Source organism: Dendrobates tinctorius, unplaced genomic scaffold (assembly GCF_039654945.1).
Source record: "Dendrobates tinctorius isolate UK_male_01 unplaced genomic scaffold, ASM3965494v1 ptg000102l, whole genome shotgun sequence".
NCBI lineage: Eukaryota > Metazoa > Chordata > Amphibia > Anura > Dendrobatidae > Dendrobates > Dendrobates tinctorius.
The window spans coordinates 32,689,374-32,716,377 of NW_027361770.1; the positions used below are offsets into that span (position 1 = coordinate 32,689,374).

At 47.5% G+C, this 27,004-nt stretch overlaps 1 protein-coding gene across 1 annotated transcript in view; it reads left to right on the forward strand.

Annotated features, from left to right (window-relative positions):
• Positions 1–27,004, forward strand: part of ANKS6 (ankyrin repeat and sterile alpha motif domain containing 6) — a 98,327-nt gene that overhangs the window by 58,017 nt on the left and 13,306 nt on the right. The window contains exons 8-10 of the mRNA XM_073587790.1: positions 3,892–3,941; positions 20,191–20,391; positions 21,869–21,995. Coding sequence (XP_073443891.1) covers positions 3,892–3,941; positions 20,191–20,391; positions 21,869–21,995 — 378 coding nt within the window. The remainder of the gene's footprint in view (positions 1–3,891; positions 3,942–20,190; positions 20,392–21,868; positions 21,996–27,004) is intronic.

Here is a 27,004-nt window from a genome sequence, read left to right on the forward strand (position 1 = left end):
TTCCATTAGATTCACATATATTGTCACGCAGGATGAGTTTTAAGGATGATTTTACATATAAACACACGCCTCCCCCTCGTTTATTTGTATGGTCATTTCTGAACAGACTATAGCCCTGTAAATTAACAGCCCAGTCATGGCTCTCGTCCAGCCATGTCTCAGATATCCCCACCTTATCATAATTATGTTCCAACAAAATTGATTCTAATTCCTCCATTTTGTTGGCGAGGCTTCTGGCATTAGTATACATGCACTGTATGTATCTCTCTGTATCTCTATTCTTTCTTAAATTAACTGTTTTAACCCCACCCCCCATGCCACCCCCACCCCCAATTTCATTATTTGTGCCCAGGTCTCTATCTGCACTGTCTTCCCCTCCTATAAAAGGAATACCCTCCCCCCCAGTTCCTAGTTTAAACACTCCTCCAAACATCTAGCCATTTTCTCCCCAGCACAGCTGCACCCTCCCCACTGAGGTGCAGCCCGTCCCTAGCGTAGAACCTGTAGCCAACTGAGAAGTCGGCCCAGTTCTCAAGGAATCCAAACCCCTCCTTCCTACACCAATTCCTGAGCCACTTATTAACCTCCCTAATCTCCTGTTGCCTCTCTGGCGTGGCATGTGGTACAGGAAGTATTTCAGAAAATACCACCTTGGAGGTCCTTGCTTTAAGGTTGAGGCCTAATTCCCTGAAATTATCTTTAAGGACCTTCCACCTACCTCTCACTTTGTCATTTGTGCCAATGTGCACCATGACCGCTGGATCCTCACCAGCCACTCCCAGTAATCTGTCAACCCGATCAGCGATGTGTCGGACTCGAGCGCCAGGTAGGCAGCACACCGTTCGACGATCCCTGTCTTTGTGACAGATTACCCTATGACAGCCCCCTAATAATTGAGTCCCCCACTACCAGCACCTGTCTGGCCTGCCCTGCTCTCCTATTTCCCCCCTTACTGGAGCAGACACTCCTCCGGCTTTTGCAAACTTATTGGGGTGTGCTAGATCAGGACTAGCCTCCCTGGCACTCTTCCCTCTACCCCGACTTCTAAGGGTATGTGCACACGCTGTGGAATCTGCTGCGGGTCCGCAGCAGATTCTGCTGCGTTGTACAGTAACTATTTCCTATGGAAATAAAAACACGCAGTGCACATGCTGCGGATTAATCCGCAGCATGCCAATTCTTTGTGCAGATTCCGCTGCGGTTTCCTACCTTCACCATTGTGAGGTGAGAAACCGCAGGGCAAAACCGCAGGCTAATCCGCAGGTAAACCGCAGGTCTTTTAACCTGTGGATTTACCTGCGGATTTTACAAAATCCGCAGGGAGAAATCCGCAGCACATAGCCTAACTGTCACCCAGCTAGCTGCTTCACTGTCCTGCAGCTCCAACCTAGCATCCCCCCCCTCATCTATCCCAGTGAGCGTCTGCTCATTGAGCAGAAGACTCCTTTCCATATTGTCTATGGATCTCAGTGTTGCCAGCTGCACATTTAGATCCAGTATCTGGGCTTCCAAATGCACAACGTGCTCACATCTCACACAGCAGTATGCACCCTCGACCGTCTGGTCAAGGATTTCATACATGTGGTAAGATGTACACTGGATGGCATTGCCAATAGTGGAACACATTTCTAATGGTGATTGCACCAGACAGAAAAGATAAGTAAAAAAAAAAAACAAGACAGAAGACGGCCATACACTTTAGTTGGCTGTTAGTAGTACAATGCTTCAGTTGACAACAATTTGCACATACCAGATTTTGCACTGCCGATCACATCTCCCCTTACCATCGGTTGGCGGCTTCCCCATACACATTAGACTGTCTGACAAATTGGTCGATATCTGTAGGTTGGCTGAAATTAGTCTGTGTGTGGGAGCCTTTAAAGGCCAATTCATCACTTGTTTTGTGTGTTTTGCACCTGATTTTTTTGGAGGGGCATTTTTTAGTCACTTTTTTGTGTGTTCATCTGTTTTGTTTTCACCTGATTTATCATTTCCAACTTTTCTAAAGAGCCAACATTTTTGCTCAAATTTGCTCCTGTTCCCCTTGGAGTGATGTTATGGATGCCTGAATTTTTTTGTGCTTTAATTGTGACATTTTGTGAGGCACGCAAGTTTTTTTTATGCTAAAAAGTCACCAAAAAGGTTAAAAGACATTTTTGATGTTGCACAAAATTCACGAATTGTGTGTACAGTTTTGAAAAAATTTAGCTCCAATAACCTTTGAGTACCACAAGAAACAAAAAAATAAATAGTGACTTAGAAAAAATCAGTAAATTATGAATCTGTGCCTTCATCTCCACAATCTTCTCAGGTTAAACTCCCATCTCTGTCCAAGCCAATTTTCCCTACAGCCAGGGATTCCTGAAATTTAAAAATAAACCTAAAAGAGTTGAAACTGATGACTCTGGCCTGTACCCTTGGGTGTTCCCCACTTTGTTTTTGGGCTGTCAACTCTGGACTAACATGTCCCAGAGTTCATAAATTATAGACATTTCTAAACCTTTACATTAATGAATACCATGAACACACACAATGTTCCTCATTGCTCAAACTACCGTATATACTCGAGTATAAGCCGACCCGAGTATAAGCTGAGAGGGTGGTGCTGCACAAGGGTTAATGGTGGTCCAAAAAGATGCTCCATAGATAAATAGCCCCCATAAAATGTGGCACAAGGGTTAATGGTGGCCCAAGAAGATGCTCCATAGATAAATGCCCCCATAAAATGCTGCACAAGGGCAAATGGTGGCCCAAGAAGATGCTCCATAGACAAATACCCCCATATATTGCTACTGCTGCAACTAAAAAAAAAATTACATACTCATCTATCGTCGCTGGGAGCCAGGTGCTGGTGTTCTCAGCAGGCGGGGACACCGGCGCGCTATGGGGGACAGGTGCTGGTGTCGCCGCTGGCTCAGGCCTCCGGCACTGTTGATATTTACCGGTCTCCGTTCCATCGCAGGGCGTAGCTCTGTCTCCCGGGTCTCTACAGTGAGGTTCAGCAGAGGGCACTCACTGACTACGTCATCGCGCCCTCTGACCTGAACGTCACAGTCAGAGGACGCGGAGGACGGGGCAGCGGTGGAACGGGGACAGGTGAATATTGCATTGCTCCCCGACCTCCCCCGTTATACGCACCCCCCTGTCTCTGCAGCCCCTGCTTGTTCCATGGTGTCGACGCTGCAGCTCTTCCAGGTTCCAGCGGTCACGTGGTACCGCTCATTAGACTCATGAATATGTGCATATTCATGAGTTTAATGAGCGGTACCACGTGACCGCTCAACGCAGGAAGAGCAGGGGTGCTGAGACCATGGAACAAGCAGAGGCTCTGCAGAGACCGTGCCAGGAGAGGGTGAGTATGATCTCTGACACCCCTACTCCCCCTCCCCTGCCGACCCCCTTATATGACTCGAGTATAAGCCGAGAGGGGGACTTTCAGCCAAAAAAATGGGCTGAAAATCTCGGTTTATACTTGAGTATATATGGTGATCTCATTTTACTGTCTACTTTGCACCCAGAAATGTGTCAAATTTCAGAACATCTAGTAACATTACACATATGATGCTACAACACCTTTCTCAGCTTAACCTACTAGTACCCTTATTTCTCTCTCAGCCTTGTTGCCCTCCTCCATCTGTGTTGGCTTCATTTATGTTTCCACAGTTTCTCCTGTGTGTTGGTACTTTGCTATTAGTTTTTTTTTATAGTGAAGTCCTTTTTTTTACATGCATTTTCTTTTAAAACTACTTTTAGGAAACATAGAAACTTTTCCTTGTAAAGCTATATACCAATACCATTCTGTGGTGATCATAGTTAATCTTGATTTTAACTGAGGTTTTAACTAAAATTGGCTTTAATTTGTTATAAATTGTTATCTGTATTTCATTTTAGGTCTCGGAACCACAAAAACTGAGGGTGATGATTTACTACTGGCTACTATGGTAAGCTTGCATTCATTCTTATAACATACAGCGGGTGCAATAAGTATTGAATACATCACTAATTTGCTAAGTAAATATGCACTGCTCAAAAAAATAAAGGGAACACTTAAACACAATGTAACTCCAAGTCAATCACACTTCTTTTAAATCAACCTGTCCAAATATGAAGCAACATTGATTGTGAATCAATTTATCTTGCTGTTGTTCAAATGAACCAGACAAGAGGCAGTAATGATAGGCAATTAGCAATATAACCTCTATAAGTGAGTGGTTCTTCGGGGGGTGACCACAGACCATTTCTCTGTTCTCATCCTTTTTGGCTGTTGTTTTGGTCACTTTTGTATTTTGCCATTGCTCTCACCCCTAGAGGTACAGTAGCATGTGGCGGTGTCTACAACCCACAGAAGTTGCTCAGGTTCTGCAGGTCATTCAGGATGGCACATCAATTCGAGCTGTGGCAAGAAGGGTAGCTGTGTCTGACAGCCCAGTGTCGAGAGAGTGGAGCAGATACCAGGAGATGTGGAGGGGGCCATAGGAGGGCATCAGCACAGCAGCAGGACCACTACCTCGTCCTTTGTCCCAGGAGGAGCAGTGCCAGAGTCCTGCAAAATGACCTCCAACAGGCCACTAACATCAATGTGTCTGCTCAGATGGTCAGAAATAGATTCCATGAGGATGGTATGAGGGCCTGACGTTCACACGTGGGTGTTGAGCTTACAGCTCAACATCGTGCAGGACAATTGGCAGTTGCCAGAGAACAACAATATGGGCAGATGCAACATTGGTGCCCTGTGCTCTTCACAAATGAGAGCAGGTTCACACTGAGCACAAGTGACAGAGTCTGGAGACGCCATGTAGAATGTTCTGCTGCCTGCAACAGCCTCCACCATGACCGGTTTGGTAGTGGGTTAGTAATGGTGTGGGTAGGTATTTCTTTGAAGCACCACACAGTCCTCCATGTGCTAGCCAGAGGTACCCTGACTGCCATTAGGTACCGGGATGAGATCCTCAGTAGCATTCTGAAATCATATTCAGGTGCACTGGGCCCTGGGTTCCTTCTGATGCAATGACAATGCTAGACCTCATGTTGCTGAAGTGTGTTAGCAGTTCCTGCATGATGAAGGTATTGATGCTATGGACTGGCCTGCCCATTCCCCAGACCTGAATCCAGTCGAGCACATCTGGGACATCATGTCTCGTTGCACCACTGACTGTCCAGGAGTTGACTGATGCTTTATTCCAGGTCTGGGAGGTGATCCCACAGGAAAACATTAACCGCCTTGTCAGGAGAATGTCCATGCATTGTAGGGAAGTCATATAGGCATTATTTCCTTGACTTGATGCATTTCCACTTTCCACTGCACAGTTGCTCGATGGCGCCTGCGTAGAAGAAGGATGAAGACACGTACAGGTGCATCTCACAAAATTGGAATATCATCAAAAAGTTAATTTATTTGAGTTCTTCAATACAAAAAGTAAAACTCCCATATTAGAGAGTCATTACAAACAGAGTGATCTATTTCAAGCGTTTATTTCTGTTAATGTTGATTATGGCTTACAGCCAATGAAAACCCAAAAGCCATTATCTCAGTAAATTAGAATACTTTATAACACCAGCTTGAAAAATGATTTTAAAATCCGAAATGTTGGCCTACTGAAATGTATGTTCAGTAAATGTATTCAATACTTGGTTGGAGCTCCTTTGGCATCAATTACTGCATCAATGCAGCATGTTATGGAGGTGATCAGCCAGTGGCACTGCTGAGGTGTTATGGAAACCCAGGTTGCTTTGATAGCTGCCTTCAGCTCGTCTGCATTGTTAGGTCTGGTGTCTCATCTTCCTCTTGACTAAGAGGAGAGTTTGCTGACCAATCAAGCACAGGGATACTTTTGTTTTTAAACCAGGTATAGGTACTTTTGTAATAAATTCAATGAAAAGATCCAGCTCACCAGAGACAGCATCCTGACATCGGAGCACGAGACCGCTGTGTCAAAGCGCTTGATTTAAAACAATGAAGAAAAGAATGTCCAGCTCCACGATGTAGTGAATACATAAATCCTTTTATTCACTTAGATACAGGAAAGATGTATATCTTTGTACCGTGTTAGCCAGTAGATAGAAAAATATTCAGAATTGAGAGTCCTCAGTGGTTGATACCACTGAGGACTCTCAATTCTGAATATTTTTTTATTCACTTAGTCACTTCAAAGGTGAGGTTAAAAGGCCAGCATAGAAAAACAAGGCTTGCGTTCTCAACTCGTTTCTGGTGACTTTTTTTTTTTTAAATTCTTTATTTTCAAATTTAAACCACACCATAAGGCACAACACCATTTAACAAGTACAGTTAGCGAAGTATTGCTTAGGAGTCGGTCCACGGTGAAAGGAAAGAAAAGAGGGGAGGGAAATGTGGGTGGGAAAAAAAAAATAAAAAAGAAGGAAGGGAAGGGTAAAGAGGGATACATAATAATGAACAATATCAACAACAACAACAAAAAGTAGCTGTCGGCATGAACACTAGCATTTGATGGGTGTATTTAAAAAAAATAAAAATAGAGTAGGTGGACTGTTCTGTAAGCAACCGTGGGATCAGCTACCCCAGTATAAAGGTCATCAGGTCAAGTAAGACTTTACGTGATATTAGATTTCTCACCAAGAGGATTATCCTCTAGATATCTAGTCCACGGGGCCCAGGTCGACACATAAGATTTATGGTTAAAAATCTCCCAGCTAGACAGCTCCTCCAGACGAGAAACCTGATTTATCTTAACGTGCCACTCCTCCAATGTGGGGGGGGCAACATCTTTCCAGTGTACAGCTATCAGCTGTTTTGCAGCACTTAGCATCAGTAGTAGTAGACCATGCTTTTTTGGTAAGAAATCTTTTGACGGGCACGAAAGAAGAACTTCCGTAGCCCTAAGATTAGTCTTTATTAGTTGTAATTTTTTGAGAACTAGCTCAACACCATCCCAAAAATGTCTGTTTGGGACTGTCCCAGAATATATGTGTGTGATGTCCTCCAGAGTTGAGGCATCTCCAACAAGCATCATTATCAGCAAGACCCATCTGAAAGAGCTTTGCGGGAGTCCAATGCCACCTGGTCAATATTTTGTAAGAATTTTCTCCTTCATCTCATTGGGGGACACAGAGACTGTGGGTGTGTGCTACTGCCGTCTGGAGGCTGACACTAGGCATACAAAAAACAAGTTAGCTCCTCCTCCGCCGCATACACCCTCGCCCCGATAGCGGGCGGAAACCAGTTTTTGCTTAGTGTCTTATGGAGGCACACGCAGTCTGGATCTCTCCAGACTATTTTTTTCTAGTTTACCATGAAGATGAGACAGGGGCGACGGATCCTATAGAAAGGGTCCGATCTCCCCAAACCAACAACGGGCGAGCACGCATTGAGTATCGCCTCCGCGTATCCTTTCCCGCACCGAGGGACATATCTGGGACTTTTCCCCAGACATCTATTTTTTTTCTTGTTTTTTTGTCTTATGAAGATAAGACCGGGGCAACGCATCCTATTGAAAGGATCCGATTTCCCCAAACCAGCAACGTGGGACATTAGGCCAGACTTAGCCCTGTCCACCCCTAGGTATTGAAACCATGGGCTTGCACAGAGGCACAAGACTAGTCTGTGCGGCCCCCATGACTCCACCAACGCATGACGGCGGTGCTGCATGGCGGCAGACGGTCCCTCTCCTCGCCCCGGCAAGGCGGTCGGAGCTAGGGTGCCTGCACCGTCTTAAACAGAGTACCTCAGGTATGTGCTGGAGCGAGTGGAGGGCCCTGGGCAGCGTTTTCGGAAAGGCACGCTTTCCCCTTTCCCTCCCCCCCCATCCACCTTTCCCTCCCCCCCCTCTAACCTGGTTCACCTCCCTCCGGGTATTGGCATGGTCCGGGAGACTGTGGGGAGCTGCAGCCGGATGGCCGAGGTAGCGTTCTGCCGCAGGCGGGCGGACCGCCTCTAATTTAGCCCGCGGCTTCGGCCTGGGCCGCGGGCGGAAGCGCCGCACTGGGCGCATGTCATCTCCGGCGCCGCCCCCCGTCGTCAGCCGGGCATGGGGAGGCGGGCGGCCGGGGTAGCGGTCGGGCGGACCGCTTCTAAATTTAGCCTGCGGCTTCGGCCTGGGCTGCGGGCGGAAGCGCCGCCCTGGGCGCACGTCATTTCCGGCGCCACCCCCCGTCGTCAGCCGGGCATGGGGAGGCGGGCGGCCGGGGTAGTGGTCGGGCGGACTGCTTCTAAATTTAGCCCGCGGCTTCGGCCTGGGCCGCGGGCGGAAGCGCCGCCCTGCGCGTGATGTCATTTCCGGCATCGCCCCCCATCTCCAGGGCGGGCGCCGGATTAAATTGAGGCCCCGGCGGCAAGGCAGGGTAGGCCGCGATCACAGAGGAATCGCAGCTTACCAGGAGTGAGGGCACGAACTGAAGCAGGGGGAGAGACGCGCAGGAGCGGGTAAGTGCGACCCCGTCCCGGAGCCACACTAAGGCACTACACAGTACCCTCCTCCCCCTCCGCCTACCCCCCCCCAAGCCTTTAAGGGATTTTTTTGTGTGTGGGCCGACGCCAGCAGTATGTCTGGGAAAGGAAAAACGCACACGTTCCTTTATGCCGCATGCGTTTCCTGTGGGATGATGTTCCCACGAGCGCAAACTATTAAGTTATGTGAAGCCTGCGACTCCGAACGCGCCCAGGAGCCCTCCCCTGCGACAGAGCCCAGGGGTCTGGATCCCCCAGAATGGGCGTTATCACTCTCTCGGTCCATGGTTTCACTCACGAAGGCGATTGAGACCCTTCAGGCCCCGGATAGGGGTAGAGATGACGGCTCGCCTGTTTGGGGGGGTCATCCACCTCACAAGAGCCTCCGGCCTGCAGGGGCCGCACACTCTCTAGGCAGACGCACAGGAAAGAGCCCGTACTGCGTCTCCTGGCCCCTCCGGTGCCTCAGCATCCGTGAGTGCGGCATCTCGCTCACCGTCACCATTTTCTGGGAGCGAACAGAGTTCAGGTGATGACTGGGAAGAGTCCTTGGACCTGGATACCCCGGGGTACCGGGAAACGGTAGACAGTCTTATTGAAGCAGTCAATCAGACTCTGGGTATTGACGATGATGTCTCCCTAACCGCAGGTCATAAGGTATCCTTTAAGAAGACCAGGAGACCACATAGAGTATTTAGCACTCATCCTGAGTTCGAGGATATAGTGCAGCGGCATAGGGAACGTCCAGACAAACGTTTTTCAGGACAAAAAACGCTGGAAACGAGATATCCGTTCGCATCGGAATTTTGTAAAAAATGGGCGGAATCTCCGGTAGTGGATCCCCCAGTGTCATGCCTAGCTTCAAGGTCCTTGTTGTCAGTACCTAACGGTCCTTCCATTAAGTACCCCACGGATCGACTCATAGAAGGTTTAGCTCGCTCGGTGTATGAAGCATCGGGATCAGCGCTCTTTCCTTCTTTTGCGGCAACATGGGTAGCCAAAGCCATGATGTCATGGTCAGATTCTTTAAACAAGGATAGAGATTTGCCGACAGAAGTGGCAGAGATAGCAAGTCAGATCGCGATGGCGGGTGACAATTTAATTAATGCATCCTTGGATGCGGCTAATGGCGCGGCTGTAGCGGCAGCAAATGCAATCGCCATTAGGAGAGCCTTGTGGTTAAGGTTATGGCGGGCTGATTCTATTTCTAAGAAGTCTTTGACTTCCCTGCCTTTTCAGGGCAATCGGCTATTTGGGGAGAAATTAGACAAGCTCATTTCAGATGCTACAGGGGGAAAAAGCAGCTTCCTTCCACAGCAGAAGATTAGGCCGCCTTTTCGTCAACCTCAGGCGCGCTTTCGAGCATTTCGCACCCCCGGGTGGATGGCAGCGGCCAGTACCTCCACCCCAGCTTGCTATAACCAAGACAAGGAGCGTCAGGTCACGTATAGAACCAACCCGCTGGGTAGGATGCGGGGCCGCCCGCCCAGATCAAGGGGGGCCAGGTCCCAGAAGCCCTCAGCGAAATGACTCGAGGCATCCAGTACCCGAGGACAGCAGAGTAGGCGGACGTCTGCGCAGGTTCTGCCGCGTCTGGGTCGCGGTGGTGCGCGACACATGGGTGGCAGAATTAGTGTGTTCCGGGTACAAAATAGTTTGTCAAAGATCCGCCAAGACGATTTTTTCTTTCCCGGCTTCCCAAAACGGAATCCCGGGCAGAGGTGTTGCGGCGCAACAGGGTCATTGTCCCTGTACCAGAGTGCGAGAAGGCCCAAGGATTTTATTCCAATCTGTTCGCAGTCCCCAAGAAGGACGGAACAGTAAGGCCGGTTCTGGACTTAAAGCTCCTGAACAGGTTCATCAGGGTCAGGCGTTTTCGCATGGAATCTCTCCGGTCGGTCATATCGTCCATGGAGCACGGAGAATATTTGGCCTCGATCGATGTCCAGGATGCCTACCTGCACATCCCTATTTTTCCCCCGCATCAAAGGTTCCTTCGGTTTGCAATCGAGGGCCGGCATTTTCAGTTTGTGGCCCTACCTTTCGGGTTGGCCACGGCACCCAGGATATTCACGAAAGTGATGGCGGTCGTCATGGCCGTTCTACATTCTCGGGGCATAGTGGTTTTGCCGTACTTAGACGACCTCTTAGTAAAGGGGCCGTCCTTTCGGGCATGCAAGGAGAATGTGAGCATCACACTGGATACGTATCTCGCCTAGGATGGTTGATCAACGGGAAGAAATCTTCCCTTACCCCAGCTCAGAGGATTTTATTCCTGGGGATGATTTTCGACACTTCCCGAGGGTTGGTAATTCTCCCTCAGGACAAGGCTCGGGCGCTCCGGCAGGGAGTCCGAAGTCTTCAACAACCGGGCCCTCACACTATCCGGTTCGGGATGAGGGTTCTAGGAAGGATGGTGGCGGCGATGGAAGCAATTCCGTTTGCTCAATTTCATCTCCGTCCCCTGCAGCATGCTCTCTTAGCGGCTTGGGACGGGAGTCCGTTCTCCCTCGATCATCAGTGCAGGTTGCCCTCTCAGGTTCGACGGGCGCTGCAGTGGTGGACACACGACTCCTCTCTTCGACAGGGGAAGCCTTTTCCCCCAGATCATTGGTTGGTGATCACGACCGATGCAAGTCTTTTCGGCTGGGGGGCAATCTTCCGGCATCACACGGCCCAGGGGCAATGGTCGCCTCAGGAGGCTCGTCTTCCGATCAACCTGTTGGAGATTTGAGCGGTGCGGTTGGCGCTGCAGAATTTTCAGCACTTGCTAGCAGGACGTCCAGTCCGAGGTCAGTCAGACAATGCCACGGCAGTGGCGTACGTGAATCACCAGGGAGGCACGCGCAGCAGGGCAACCATGCGCGAGATAGAGCATGTGCTCCGTTGGGCCGAGAGGCACCACTCTGTAATCTCAGCAGTTCACATACCAGGTGTGGAAAATTGGGCAGCAGATTTCCTAAGCCGACAGGGCGTTGCGGCCGGGGAATGGTCCCTTCACCCCGAGATCTTCCAGCAGATTTGCCAACGGTGGGGGACTCCAGACGTGGATCTGATGGCGTCCATGGAGAACGCCAAGGTGAGCACGTTTGTCGCTCGGTCTCGGGACCCGCGAGCGATCGCGGTGGATGCGTTGGTCCTACAGTGGAGCCAGTTTCGGCTCCCATACCTGTTTCCCCCACTGCCGCTTCTCCCAAGGGTCATCAGAAAGATCAAGACAGAGGGGGTCCCGGCAATTCTGCTGGCCCCGGACTGGCCCCGTCGAGTATGGTACGCGGATCTAGTGCAGCTCCTCGCAGACGTGCCTTGGCGTCTACTGGAACGGCCAGACTTACTGTCTCAGGGGCCGATCTGCCACCCGAACTTAGGGGCCCTGTGTTTGACGGCATGGCCGTTGAATCTTGGATTCTGACCCAGGCGGGATTTGGGCGTGAAGTGGTTGCGACAATGGTTAGCGCCCGGAAGCCGGCCTCGGCGAAAATTTATCATAACTCTTGGAAGGTTTTCTTTCATTGGTGTCGAGAACACGGGGTTGCGCCATTAACCTTTTCGGTCCCCAACATCCTGGCTTTTCTGCAGTCCGGCCTGGACGCAGGGTTGGCGCCAAGTTCCCTTAGGAGGCAGATTTCGGCCTTGTCGGTCCTTTTTCAGCGAAAGATCGCTACCAATATGCAGGTCAGGACGTTCATTCAGGGGGTTTCTCATTTGGTGCCCCCCTATAGAGCACCTATAGACGCCTGGGACCTTAACCTGGTCCTGGGTGTCCTACAGGAAGCCCTGTTTGAACCATTACAGGAAATTTCATTTTCATATCTCTCCAGGAAGATGGTATTCTTGGTAGCCATAACTTCCATTAGGCGGGTCTCGGAGTTAGGAGCATTATCCTGCAGAGCTCCTTTTCTGACCTTTTTTAAGGATAAAGTAGTCCTTAGACCACCGCCGCCTTTTCTGCCGAAGGTCGTGTCCTCTTTCCATATTAATGAGGACATTGTTCTGCCTTCGTTTTGTCCAGCGCCAGTACACAGAGTGGAAAGGGCGCTCCACTCTTTAGATCTGGTAAGAGCTCTCAGGAGGTACGTGTCAAGGACAGCACCTTTTCGCCAGACGGACTCGTTGTTTGTGATTCCGGAAGGGCGCAGGAAGGGTCTCGCAGCCTCACGATCAACCATAGCCAGATGGATTCGCCTAACTATTCAGGAGGCTTACCGTATTAGAGGCGCACCGATTCCAACAGGGATAGGGGCGCACTCTACTTGGGCAGTGGGCGCTTCGGCACCAGGCTTCGGCAGAGCAGGTATGCAAAGCAGCAACCTGGTCCAGCCTGCACTCTTTTTGTAAGCATTACAATGTGCATACTCAGGCCTCGTCGGATGTGAGTCTGGGTAGGTAAATTCTCCAAGCAGCAGTGGCACACCTTTAGACAGGAGGGCATGCGGCTTGGTTCGGTGAGTTGTCCTCCCACCCAGGGACTGCTTTAGGACGTCCCACAGTCTCTGTGTCCCCCAATGAGACGAAGGAGAAACATGGATTTTTGTGAGTACTCACCGTAAAATCCTTTTCTCCGAGACGCTCATTGGGGGACACAGCACCCACCCTGATAGCCAGTTGGCTCTTGTTTATTTAATTAGTATAATTCCTTATTTAACGTAGGGTGGTCCTTTTTCAGACATATGATTTTCTGCGTTAAGGCTAATTTTTGGATGTCCTCCTACTGCTTTTGCACTAAACTGGTTTCCGCCCGCTATCGGGGCGAGGGTGTATGCGGCGGAGGAGGAGCTAACTTGTTTTTTGTATGCCTAGTGTCAGCCTCCAGACGGCAGTAGCACACACCCACAGTCTCTGTGTCCCCCAATGAGCGTCTCGGAGAAAAGGATTTTACGGTGAGTACTCACAAAAATCCATGTTTCCTGCAAAAGTACACACCTAGAGAATCCCTGCGCACCAGATAGCATTCTAGATATTTGTTTCTCTGTGAATGTAGTGTTGAGTTCCATTTCCCAGGAGTAAATAAATGAGGGTTTAAAATGTGCTTTCGGAGAGATAAGGTGTGAGTAAATACGAGATAAAATTTTTAACCGTGGAGGTGGAAGTTTGACCATAATATCTAGCCAGGACCAATTGGATTTGGTCGGGAATTTCTTCCTAAACTGAAGCGTACGTTGAATGTGCTGGCTCTGAAGAAAATTAGTTGGTTGAATCGTTGCACTTGGTGGCCAAACTCCTCTCTGTAATATTTTATTACCATAAAAGCTATTCAGTGTTTCTCTAGGGAGGGTAGACCATAGATTGTATGGATCTTGAAAATCAAGATCTATTAGATAGGGTATTGAGCCAATCGGCGTTAACGTCGAGGGAAAAGTGTCCTCCGGTAGTTCCCCCAACATCAATCTTTTGATACGTAATGTAGTAGAAGTTATCTCGTCTAGCCTTAGACCGACCGGTGGTTTAGCTTTAGTCCAGAGATAAGGCAAACCCCTCGGGTCCAATAGAGCCAGGTCAACACAAGTTTCCTCCCCACCTTCAGTGCAAGACACCACCTTTAACCATCTGCTAAGATGGATTGCTTTATAATATAAAAAGGGGTCTGGGACTCCCAATCCACCAGAGGAGACTGAATAAGTAAGAAGCCTATAAGGCAACCTAGTCGGTTTAGATTTCCAGATAAATTTTCCTATTAGTGACTTTAACGACCCGAAAAACGTCAGGGGTATCTGAATCGGAACCATATTCATGGCATACAATATGATAGGCATGATATACGCCTTAAACACATTGATGCGACCCATCCAGGATAAAGTGGGTAGGTTATATTTATGCATCAGGTTTGTAACTTTTTTAATTAAGGGAATGAAATTACTTTGAAATAAGTTAGTGGCGTCTCTAGTTATGAATATTCCTAAATATTTAATAGAGCTATTAGCCCAAGAGAAGGGAGTCTGTGTACGAATAGTGGAGAGTTGAGAATGAGGGAGAGTAATATTTAACGCTTCGGATTTGGTTAAATTAATTTTAAAATTGGAAAGGAAGCCAAACTGTTGAAAAATTTGGAGGATGATCGGGAATGCCTGAGACGGGTTGGATATGAGGAAAAGCAGATCGTCTGCGAAAGCTAGCGTTTTTAGTATCCCCGGACCCACCGACAACCCCTCTATGCGTTGTTCTTGTCTGATGCTTTGTATCAAAGTTTCTATGACTAAAATGAACAAGGATGGAGACAGAGGGCATCCCTGCCTAGTCCCGTTGTGAATCTCAAAACTGTTTGACAGGGTGCCATTAATCCTGACCTTGGCCGTCGGTTGAGAGTAGAGAGAGAGAACTGCTGTTATATATTGAGGAGGGAAGCCAAATTTAATCAATACCTGTTCCATAAATCTCCAGTACACTCTGTCAAAAGCCTTTTCGGCATCCGTTGACAGGAGTACAAAGGGGACCTGCCGGGTCTTGGCAAATATTATAGACTGTAGGGCCCTAGTGGAGTTATCTTTCCCTTCCATACCCCTCACAAAGCCCGCTTGATCCACATGAATTAATTTGGGTAAAAAGTTGCTTACTCTGCCCGCTAGTATTTTAGCCCACATTTTGATGTCTGCATTAAGTAATGAGATTGGTCTGTATCTGGTGCACAAGTTGGGATCCTTACCCTCCTTCGGGAGAACCGTGATGTATGCCTCCAGGGATTGCTTAGGGGGAAGCTGGCCCTCCAAATAGGAATTGAACAAGGTCACCAGATGGGGTAAGAATGATTTTATGAACTTTTTATAGTATATAATGGGGAGACCATCCGGGCCTGGGGCCTTTCCATTTGGAATGGTGGAGAGGGTGTCTAAAATTTCTTTAGGGGTAACCGGAGCAGTTAGTAAAGATTGGCCTTCCGGGGTTATTTTAGGGAGATTTAGTGGAATCAGGAACTCTTTGATTTTTTCTATAGCTGTTATTGGGTCTTGCATGCTATCTGGTATGCTTAAATTGTATAAACTGTCATAAAAGGATCTAAACTCCTCGGCAATGTCTGCGGTCTTGAAAATTGAAGAGCCGTCCAGAGCTTTGAGTTGTCTAATAAACGTCTTGTCCTGCTGCTTTTTAAGCAGTGAAGACATAAGTTTACTACTTTTATTGCCGTGGAGATAGAACCTCTGTTTACTTCTCATATAGGTTTTGGCCGATTGAATATTTAGAAGATTTTTTAGTGAATTCCTTAGGTCCGTCAGTTCAGTTTGTATCTTATTTACTTGAGATCTCTTGTGCAATCTTTCCAAGGAATTAATTTGGTGCAAAATAGACACAACCTGTTTTTGTTCTTTCTTTTTTGAGATGGGAACTCAAAGCTATAAATTCTCCCCTCATTACCGCTTTATGTGATTCCCACACCACAGGTAGGGGCGGGCCAGAGTGTAAATTTGTCTGGAAAAAGAATTCAAGAGTGCCAGTCAGTTTTGTAATGTGGGAATCAGAATCTAATAATGTCTCGTTAAGTGACCATGACTTGGCTGGCCGCGGAAGGGTTACTATGCCTATGTCGAGAGAAATAGGAGCATGGTCCGATAGAGAGATAATGTCTATAGTCGCATTTTTAACTAATGGGAGATTAGTTGTTTGTGTCAATAGATAATCAATTCTGTGATAGCTACCACACGGGTGGGAATAAAAAGTGTAGTCTCTGCCAGAAGGAAAGAGTGTCCTCCAGGGGTCTATCAAGTGCAATTCTTGTAGAGAAAGGTGTAATTTTCTTAGTGCCCTTTGAGAAAGGGTCGACTTACCCGTTGAAGTATCTAGGGATGGGTTGAGTGATACGTTAAAGTCTCCCCCCATCAACACCAAACCCTCAGTAAATAGTTTTAAGGTAACCATTGTTTTGCACAGCCATCCAATCTGATTCCTATTTGGGGCATATAGGTTACACAGAGTAACTTTAGTATTGGCTATAAGGCCCTTTAGTATAATATATCTTCCTTCGTAATCTGAGAGGCAATCATGCAAGACAAAAGGAACATTCTTTTTAATAGCAATACTCACTCCTCTAGACGCCGACCCACCCGTACTATGATACCAGGTCGGGTAACGGGATCTAGACATATCCGGGACTCTCCCCACTTTAAAATGTGTCTCCTGTAGGAAGACTATACTAGCCTTTTTTGCATATAGAAGGTTCAATACCTGACTCCTTTTACATGGGGAACGTAAGCCTTTTACATTGTATGAAGCCACTACGATAGTGGCGAAATTGACCTTATCACCCATAGTAAAATAGATGGAGCCAAAAAAAAATAAATGATTAAGTGCCCCATGCCGACGAGCCACAAAAAATACAAAATACAAAATAAAGTAACAGATAACAATAACCAACTACCTGCCTGTGGCAGGGGTAGGGGGTCAAACATACCCCACATAGCAGAGCAGGGAATTACATCACCAATACACGAGTGGTACATGTTAGCTTATAAGGCAGTTAAATGAAAGCAGCAACAAATTAGCAGATGCCGATCAAGGCATACTAAAGTGATCTAAAACATTACAGAGTTATACAAAAAATTTCCGGGTCTATATGTGAGAAAATACGGCTAGACAGAGCACAATGGAACTCAGGGGGGCATCTCTTTTCTCGCCCCAGATTTCCCTCGTTTAGGGGGCATGCGTCTCTTCACTGAGGCCCAGTCCCCCTGACCTCCTGTATAAGCATTGATAGGAGGAGGCGTGCGAAGATCCATGTCTAAAGGTAACCATGAAGGAATATCAATAGGAGCAATGTCGAATGTGTCCCATATTTTGGTTAAATCTTCGGGACTTCTCACTGTTATTTGTTTGCATTCTCCATTGACCGATATTCCAAACGGAAATAGCCATTTATAAAGGATTTACGCGAGCGTAGCATTTCCAATAAGGGTCTTAGAATCCTTCTTTTTGCAAGAGTCAACGGCGCAATGTCCTGATAAAGTTGGATAGCAGATCCTTCATAGGTGAGATTTTTAACGTCTCTTGAGGCAGACAAAATAATATTGGTGTCCACATAGCTCAACAAGCCGCAGATCACATCCCTCGGGGGTTCAGAAGGCTTAGGCTTGGGTCTGAGCAATCTATGGACCCTCTCTATTACAATTTGGTCGCATTTTTCTTGCGGGATTAGGAGGGCAAAGATCTCTTTCGTGGATTTTTCTAATATTTCTGTAGAGACCCTTTCAGGCAAGCCTTTAATCCTTATATTTTTTCTGCGACTCCTATTTTCTTGATCTTCTAAGGCCAGAAGAGAGTTATTAAGCTGTGTTCTGTGGTAGTCCAAATGATCTCTCATGGCGTTGGAGTGGCTAATGAGAGAGGACTGAGATGATTCAAGGGACTCCACTCTATTACCAATATGTGACAAATCTGCTCTCATACCAGATATCTCCGTAACCAAAGGCTTTAAAGCTTGGGCCAGAAGTTTTTTAAAGACTGATCTAGATAACTTCCCAGAGTCTGAGTGGGTAATATCACTGCCTGTGTCATCATCACTTGAGTCCAAGTCCTCGACCTGTTCCTCCACCTCAGCATTTACATGCAGCTATTTAGGTGTGGACCTAGCCGACCCAGGTTTATTTTTCAGAAATTTCTCCATTTCACTTTGCCTGCCCTGATGTACACCAGTAGCCAGCGGTTTTGAACGCTCTTTATTAGATTTAACCATAATGCTTAATTAAAGCGTGCATTTGAATCACCCCTCGTGCATTTAGGGAAAGTCTACTAATGCCTGTTCATAGATGAAGATAACCCCATGCGTCTTGAAAGGTGATGCGCTGACATGAGTGAATAGGGCGGTATCAGCGCTCTAATGTGGTGCACTATATAGAAAGTCTCACACTGCCGTGGCATAAAATTAGGCCGGTCTTGGCGCCTCTGAAAGGGGGGAGCGGTACCCCCAGACCCCAGGTCGCCCCAGTTCCCTGTATGCAGCAGGAGCGACCGCCTCAGATTCCCCGGGCAATGCACCAGGAGCACCCAGCACCGCGGTCACCCTCTGTTCACCAGCCAGGCACGTGCGACCGGCTTACCTCCCTCTCCTCCGGTAAGCTGATCCGTTCCTTCCCTTCCTTGTTAGTCAGCGGTCTCCCTTCCGGCAGAGGCCACGGGCCCTCCACCACCTCCAACGGCTCTCTGCAGACTGTTGTCCGGACCACCTCAGGAAGAAGCAGTAAAGATGGCGCCTGACCGCCTCTGGCACCAAGGCCCGCTCCCCGTGACCGTTCTCCTCACAGAGAGCCGCGGTTCTCTCCTCGCTGTCCTTCACCACCTTCTCTAAGCCCAGCTCTCTCTGGGGGGCATATAGGCACTTTCATTGGGGTCAGAAGAGGGTATATTTCGTGGCTGGCAGCGGGAGCTGCAGCAAAGCGCATCTTCCCTCGTTCGTTTCTGGTGACTTTGCACGCTTAGTCATGATGTTGATCATGATTAAGGGTGCGAAGTCACCAGAAACGCATTGAGAACGCAAGCCTTGTTTTTTTATGCTAGCCTTTTAACTTCATCTTTGAAGTGACTAAGTGAATAAAAGGATTTATGTACTCACTACATCGTGGAGCTGGACATTCCTTTCTTCATTGGTATTTTTGGCAGTGTGGACAGGTGGCAAGTCATGCAGGAGAATTAAATTTCATCTCCAAAAAGCTTGTCAGCAGAGGGAAGCATGAAGTGCTCTAAAATTTCCTGGTAGACGGCTGCGCTGACATTGGTCTTGATAAAACACAGTGGACCTACACCAGCAGATGGACATGGCTCCCCAAACCATCACTGATTGTGGAAACTTCAGACTAGACCTCAAGCAGCTTGGATTGTGTGCCTCTCCACTCTTGCTCCAGACTCTGGGACCTAGATTTCCAAGGTCTAGTGTGAAGTTTCCACAATCAGTGATGGTTTAGGGAGCCATGTCCATCTGCTGGTGTAGGTCCACTGTGTTTTATCAAGACCAAAGTCAGCGCACATCACAGAGAGAGGGAGGGGGGTAGTAGCCAATGAAGACAGGAGGCAAAGATTTCTTACAAGCACTGCACGCCCTGGAGCCTGGAAGAAATCATTTACATAGCAGATTAAAACTCAATTTCTCAACAACTAAACTGAAGATATAAGGCATACATGTAGAACTATTTTAACAATTCTATTACCTGTATGCCCATAGTAATAGCTTAAAAGCGACCAGGAGGTGACAGATTTCCTTTAAAAATAGAAATCTTGCAGTTTTCACACTGACCTCTTTGGCGATTTTAAAAACCAACTTCCTCTTATTTCAGGAAACAACGTGTACACAGCCACAATGGTCAGACCTTGACTCTATCTATTGTAATGAAGTATCTGATCAACCTATGGGAGGGGGAGCAGGGTCAGCTGTGACATCACATATTGTGAATGCTGGATCCTGTGCGATCAGCTGTGCATAGAGATGTTACCTGTCAGTGCAGTCCTGACTCTGATAATATGGGGTCTGCTGAAAACTCTTTCTGAAAGAACAGGAAGACTGTGTCTAAAGAAAAATAGTCATCTGCTATTGTGTTGTTGTTTTTGTAAAAGGAAAATGTTTTTTTAATACCTTATTTAAACAATAGCTAATTTTTTGATGATACGCTCCCTTTACTATTTTTTGGGTGCCATAGTTAATCTCAGTAGAACCATAGGAGGCCCTGATGATGTGACTGTAACATGGATTCTAAAATATGGTAATGTTGTAGTCCTATATAACAAGCATTAGTAAACCTTTTCTAGCAAAAATTAGAAAGTAAAATTCTTCAAATGTTCTTTCTGTCCTACAGCTAAAGAATGGTGCTCCCTTTGCTAAACTCCCCAATGACAAGCTAAAGGCTGTGATACCTCCCTTCTTGCCTCCATCAAACTTTGAGTTGTGGAATTCTGATCGGTCCAGGATCAGTAAGGATGGGAAACTGGAGCAGACTCGAGCTTCAATGGCAAGGCTGTCAAAACCCAGCTGTAACAGCAGTGGAAACTCTGATATTGTAAGTTGAGGACACACACAAAGTGATAAGTTAATGAAGCAATAGTCCAATACCCAATTGTTTCCTCCAAGCTGTACAGCTTCCTTGCATAAGAAAAGCTAGTTCCTTTCACAGAGTTGTAGCTATGGCTGTGTTCACTTTATGTTTTTTGCTCTTTATTTTTTCCATAAACAAATGTGGTGACAGATCCTCAAGTAGGGCATTTAATGCCCGTAAGAAGTACTGGATTATATAATCAAAGGCTCTTGATGAAACTTTTCACCAGATGCATGGGATGAATGCTATACAATAGCAAATATAAACCTAGCACTCAACTTAAAGGTATTTGCAAGGAGGTTTATTGTAGTACACAATAAGTTGAGTGCAAGGTTTATATTTGTTGCTTTAATGGTTTGGGAACCTAACCTTAGCACCATCTTGAGTTGTGCTCACGGTGTTCTTTCTATACGAATGCTATATAATGGCATCCATCACCCATAGATGTCCCATCATAAACAAACCTGTTTAACATACCAAATTTTGTGGATTATAAAACGCACCGGATTATAAGATGCACCCCTAATTTTGAGGAGAAAAATAGGAAAAAAAAACTTTTTTGAATAAAATGGTAGTGCCTCTTATAATAAATGCGTCTTATTGCTTACCGGGGGTGGTGGCTGCGTTGAAGCAGGGTCCCAGGGTTGCTGCTGGAGGAGGCAAGAGTGGCGTGTTGCTGCAGGCCGCAGGCATTTGCGCCGCTGCGGGTAAAAATGGCTGCGGTTCTCTATGGTGCTGGGGGGGCGCCGCCAACACTTTGTGAAAGCCCAGAACCCCCGCATATGAATTACTGCGTGCGGTGGCCTCCAGAAACATGGCAGCCGGGGCAGAGCATGCTCAGATTGAGATCTTGGCAACAAGATCTCAGGTGCCGAGATCTTGGTAACAAGATCTCAGGTGCCGAGATCTTGTCGCCGAGATCTCAATCTGAGCATGCGCCGCCCCCGGCTGCCATTTTCCCGGTGGCCACTGCATTGCAGTAATGAATATGCGGGGTGCTCCGGGCTTTCACAAAATGCCGGTGGAGCACCACAGAGCACCGCAGCCATTTTCACCTGCAGCGGCGCACATCGAAACACTCCCTCATCCCAGTCTGCGGCCTGCAGCAACATGCCCCTCTTGCCGCCTCCAGCAGCAACCCTGGGACCCTGCGGCCGGTAAGGTATATCCACATTATAAGACGCACCCCCATTTCCCCCCCAAATTTTGGGAAAAAAGGTGCGTCTTATAATCCAAAAAATACGGTATGTTTTTTTAATTGTCTTGGTGAGATAAATTGCTGAAATTTCCTCCTTTTAATTTTAAACTTCACAAGTAACAAACCCTTATTACTGTCCTAAATAATATTAAAGAAAAAGTTATTAATTGATACAAGATCAAATGTTTTAGGGGCTTTGTCCAAATGTTTGTTCTTTTCAATATGATTCTGTGTTCTGTTCAGACTTCAGTTAGCAGAGCGCCAAGAACAGTCAAATTTCCTTCCTTGCCAAGAAGCCCCGCTTCACCTTCAAATTCAGGCAACTTTAACCATTCCCCGCATTCTTCTGGTGGTGCTAACAGTACTACAGGTAAGGAGGGGTGTACATACCACATAGCCGGTTATGTTGTCAGCTGTTTTACATTGGGCATTAGAAGTTTGTGTAAAAGGCAAACCCTGTCCGCATGTGATGCTACCGCTAGCTGTAGTGAGCCAGATGTCAAGCAAGGTAGAGTGGGTGCGGTAGGAGTCGGAGGACCGTGAATAGGCAAAGGTAATATTTAATTTTTTTATCATAGGAAAATCATCAAACAGCGGAATTTCTGTAAAGGTATTTAGGTGCTTTGCAGCCTCATGCTGTTGGCTCCCTTTAAGTCATCTTTTTTTATTTTTTAAATGCTAAAAATGTAACGTTTCATCATTTTTGATTGAGCTGTATCACAATTTCTTGTCTATAGTTATTCAGGTTAATTGGTTGATGCAATATACAATACAGCAAAAAGTGTTAAGTTTCAATTTTTTGCATTGCCAGCTACACTTGGTCGAATTTTAGCATCCATGTTATGCCAAAAACACCCTCGCAGAAAAGGGACAGATACCTCTTGAGAAGCTCCGTGCTTGCGCAACTTTTACATAGTGAGCAAAAAAAAGTATTCCGTATAAGCTTAGGCACCTGTTGTGAACACTTTTAACCTGGCTTCTGAGTTTGGGCTCACTCTGGTGGTTGCCGCTGGTAATGGAGCTGGTCTAGCTGATAGAAGTCAATCACCTGAGCAGGATGATTGGAGGTCAGGTGTTACAGACTGGGGAGATTTAAGTGAACAACCTTCCCTCAGCTCTTGCCGGTGATTTGGTTTGCTTCCTGAGCATATTTTGAAGTCTGCTTGTCTCCTGCTCCGTCCTGCGTCTTTCAAATAAGTTATTTGTCTTCTTGAATCTTTTTTTGCATTGGATCCATTTTTGCTTGTGTCTGATTTTTGCTTAGCTGGTGTTAGTTCAGCCTGGTTCCCTGTTAGGACCTGTGCTGGACCCTGTTCCATATGCCACATCGTATGTTAATCTTTTTAGTAACCAGTTCACACCAGAGTTCTGATTTAGTGGGGGAGAGGTCCCGTGGCCTCAGTATTTTTGCATATCAGACGTGTTGGATTTTTCTTAGGGTTTTTTGCGTGATTGCAGACAGTATCCTTGTCTGTCCTGTTCTATCTAGACAGTTTGGGCCCCATCATTTGCTTACTCTATTCTCTGTCTGTGTTTTGTGCTTCATCTTGTCTCACCGGCAATATATGTTCTGGGGCTATATATTCCTTTGGGGTTCTACTCCGAGGCAGTTTAGCTTTCCCATTTCTCTCTTTAGGCTTAGTTAATTCTGTGGCTGTGCCGAGGCGTCTAGGGCATCGTAGGTACGTCCCACGGATAATTCTAGTTGTGTTGTCAGTTTAGGGGTCTGCAATCCGCTAGTTACCAACCTCTCTGGTTATCTGGTTGCCTAGTCTATTCCTCGTTATCCTCCTCGGTTACCTATCATAGCAGGCACCTAATTTACCTGAACAACTGTGAAAACTTACTGACTCAAGTATAAGCAGGGTATGCATTGTCCCCTCATCCCTATCCTGGTACGCATAGCTCCTCATCCTTATCTGGCTATGCATGACTCCTTATTTCCATCCTGGTCTGCATGGCCCTCTCATCCCCTTCCTGGTATGCATGGCCTCGTCATCCCTATTCTGAGATGCATGGCTCCTCATCCCTATCCTGGTCTGCATGGCCCTCTCATCCCTATTCTGGTATGCATGGCCCCCCTCATCCCTATTCTGGTATGCATGGCTTCCTCATCCCTATTCTGGTATGCATGGCCCTCTCACCCCTATTCTGGTATGCATGGCTCCTCAACCCTATCCTTGTATGCATGGCTGCTCATCCCGATCCTTGTATGTATGGTTCCCCATCCTTGTCTGCATGGCTCCTCATCCCTATCCTGGTCTGTATGACTCCTCATCCCTATCCTTGTATGCATGGCCCCCTCATCCCTATCCTTCTAAGATTTGGCCCCCATCCCTAACCTTGTATGCATGGTCCCCATTAAAAAAACCTAAAAAAATAAACTGTCCTACTTACCTTCCTGCGCTCCCTCACAGGGTCTTGTTCCGGTGCCAGCAGCTGCTTTATGCTTGTAAGCAGGGTATGGCATGGACGCCATGCGCTGCTTACAAGCAGAGCACAGCTGCCGGAATACTCACTGCTCTCCATGCTGGGACTATGTGCATGAAGGGCAGTGAGTATTCATTGCTATTATGTAGTGCGCATAGTCAGCCGCAGCCACCGAGTGGTAACGTGTGCGCGCTACTTAAGATAAATGAATATTCACTTCTTTCCACTCCCATGGGAGTGGAGAGAGGTGAATATTTATTTCCAGAACGTCCCTCCTGACAGCACCACCAGAAGGTTGTCCTTCTTATCCTTGATAGGGACAGGAACACAGAAGAGGCTAAATAGCCCGTCCCCGCTAACACCCTTCAGTGTTTTTCCTGTCCCTATCAGGGACAGATGCAGAGGAGCGCAGAGGTGCATGGAAGTACCTGTTGAACCGGCGACCTTCGCGGCGTCGGGACCCGGTGGAGCAGGAGCTCCGGTGGTCGAGCTGCATCCCCCCAAGAGGGCTCTGTGCAGCAGCTGCTGTTCCGGATGCGGGGCAGCCAGTGCCTCGTGCCCCTGACTTCCAGCGCGCCGCGTCTTTAGGAGGCGCGCCGATGACGACTTCCAGCGGTGGGGCCTGGAAAACACGGCGGCGCCCAGGGAGATGCGGCCTTTAGTGTGGAAGAATCCACCGAGGCCAGCGTCTATTGAATTCCGGCGCACCGAGCATGGGGGGCATCGGGAGAGACGGGGACTGAGCCAGACGGATCGGCGCACGTTCCAAGAGGGGCGTGCACAGAATGGCCAGCCACATCATGATAAACAGCAGCTGGGCTCGGAAGGAGGACGAGTCAGATGTCTTGAAGCCGGATAAGGCGGACTATTTAAAGACACACAGACTGACAGCACACCTGACTCAGTAAAGATGGAAACTGTAATCTGTCCAGACGTCCAGTCCCTAGAGCCAGCCCTGGACCATGTGAGTAAAGGGGTAGTAGGGTCCCTTACAGGTCTCCATATGCAGACATACAGGAGCCTCTTTCCTTTACATGTTTTGCAGGCCAAAGAAGCACCTAGGTAATCCACCTCGGCTGCTAAACGGAAGCCTAATAAGTGCCCCCTATGCTCAGCCAGATTCCCATCGGGACATACAAAGAAACCATGTGAAGGCTGCATATCGAGACTCCTGAAACAGGAGCAGTCCTCTCTCTTGGATAATATAAAATCTGTGATTCGAAAAGAGGTACAGACTACGGTCGCAGCACTCGTACCATCACAGACCCTGCAGCCTAAGAGGCCTAGATGGGAATCAGAACAGAGTTCGGAAGGAGAGGTGTCGGACTACTTCAACCCAGACTCCTGGGAATTTTCTTCGGCAGGAATTCTGGAAGAAAGGAAGAGATACCTCTTTTCATCTAACAACTCTAACACGCTCTTACAGGCAGTCAGGAACACGATGAACGTAGAAGATTCTATGGAGCCACAAGCAACCCAGGATGAGATGTTCGGGGGCTGAGAGCCCGAAGTAATAGAATATTTCCTGTTAACAAACACATAACGGCAATGATATAGGAAGAGTGGGAAGAAGCAGGGAAAAAGCTAGTAGTCCCAAGATACTTCAAATACTGCCATCCTTTTGATCCGGAGGAGACCAAGGTGTGGGAGACAGGCCCAAAAATCGATATACCTGTAGCCAGGGTATCAAAGAAGACGGCTATCCCCTTTGAAGATTCATCCGGGAGAGATCAGAGGACCTCCTCAAGAAAGCCTGGGAATCATCGGCAGCCATTATGAAGGCTAACATAGCAGCCACCTCGGTAGCCAGATCAATGAGCGTATGGGTGGGCGAGCTAGAGGATCAGATCAGGAAAAAACCCCCAGAGAAGAGATTCTAAAATCATTACCTCTTTTGAAAATGGCAACCGACTTCATGGCGGATGCCTCAGCGGAGTCAGTCCGATTCGCAGCAAGGGATAAATGCCCTGTCTAACACCGCAAGATGAGCGCTGTGGCTGAGGTCCTGGTCAGGAGATACCGAGTCGAAGAGCAAATTGTGCTCCATACCGTTCTCAGGCCTTCATGTATTTGGGCCCGTATTGGATGAATTACTTGAGAAAGCCTCCGACAAAAAGAAAGGCTTTCCGGAGGAAAGGCCTAAGAAAATGCCATCCTTTCGGAGGACCCACTCCCATCCCAGGCAGGATTATAAAGGGAAAGGGAAGTCTGGCAGGTGGAGCTACCCAAAAGGGGGAAAAGTTCCCCCCCAAGATCAAAGAACAAGACCTAGCAGACAATGACACCAGGAAGGTAGGAGGGAGACTCCTTTTCTTCCAAGAGAATTGGCAGGACATTACCTAAAACCGGTGGATCCTGAATACCATCACAGAGGGGTACAAGAACGAATTCACCGAGCGACCTCCCGGAAGATACTGCGTAACCCAAACCCAGTCTCAGGTAACCCACCAAAGGCTTTTAAAGAACATACAGGAGCTATTGGAGGTAGGGGCTGTAACCCGGGTACTCCATGCTCAATGATTTCAGAGTCACTATTCAACCTTATTCTCCATAATAAAAAAAACACAGGAGGAGAATATCAAACTATAATAAACCTGAAGCCACTAAATCGGTGGGTGACCTACACGAGATTTAAAATGGAATCTCTAAAAGCAGTCATGCCATTAATTAAGGAGAGATCAATGATGAGCACTTTAGAGTGCTTGCTACCACATACCCATTCATACATCATACCAGAGATTCCTCAGGTTTGCAATAAAAGACCACGGGAAGGTGTATCATTACCAGTTTCGCTGCCTACCCTTTGGACTCGCCTCCGCTCCCCGAGTCTTCACAAACTTATGGCGGAGGTCATGGCCTACCTAAGGGAAAAAAAAATATTCTCATCGTTCCATACTTGGACGTCTTGCTGCTGGTGGCAGACTCTCCACAACAGATGGAGAGAGACCT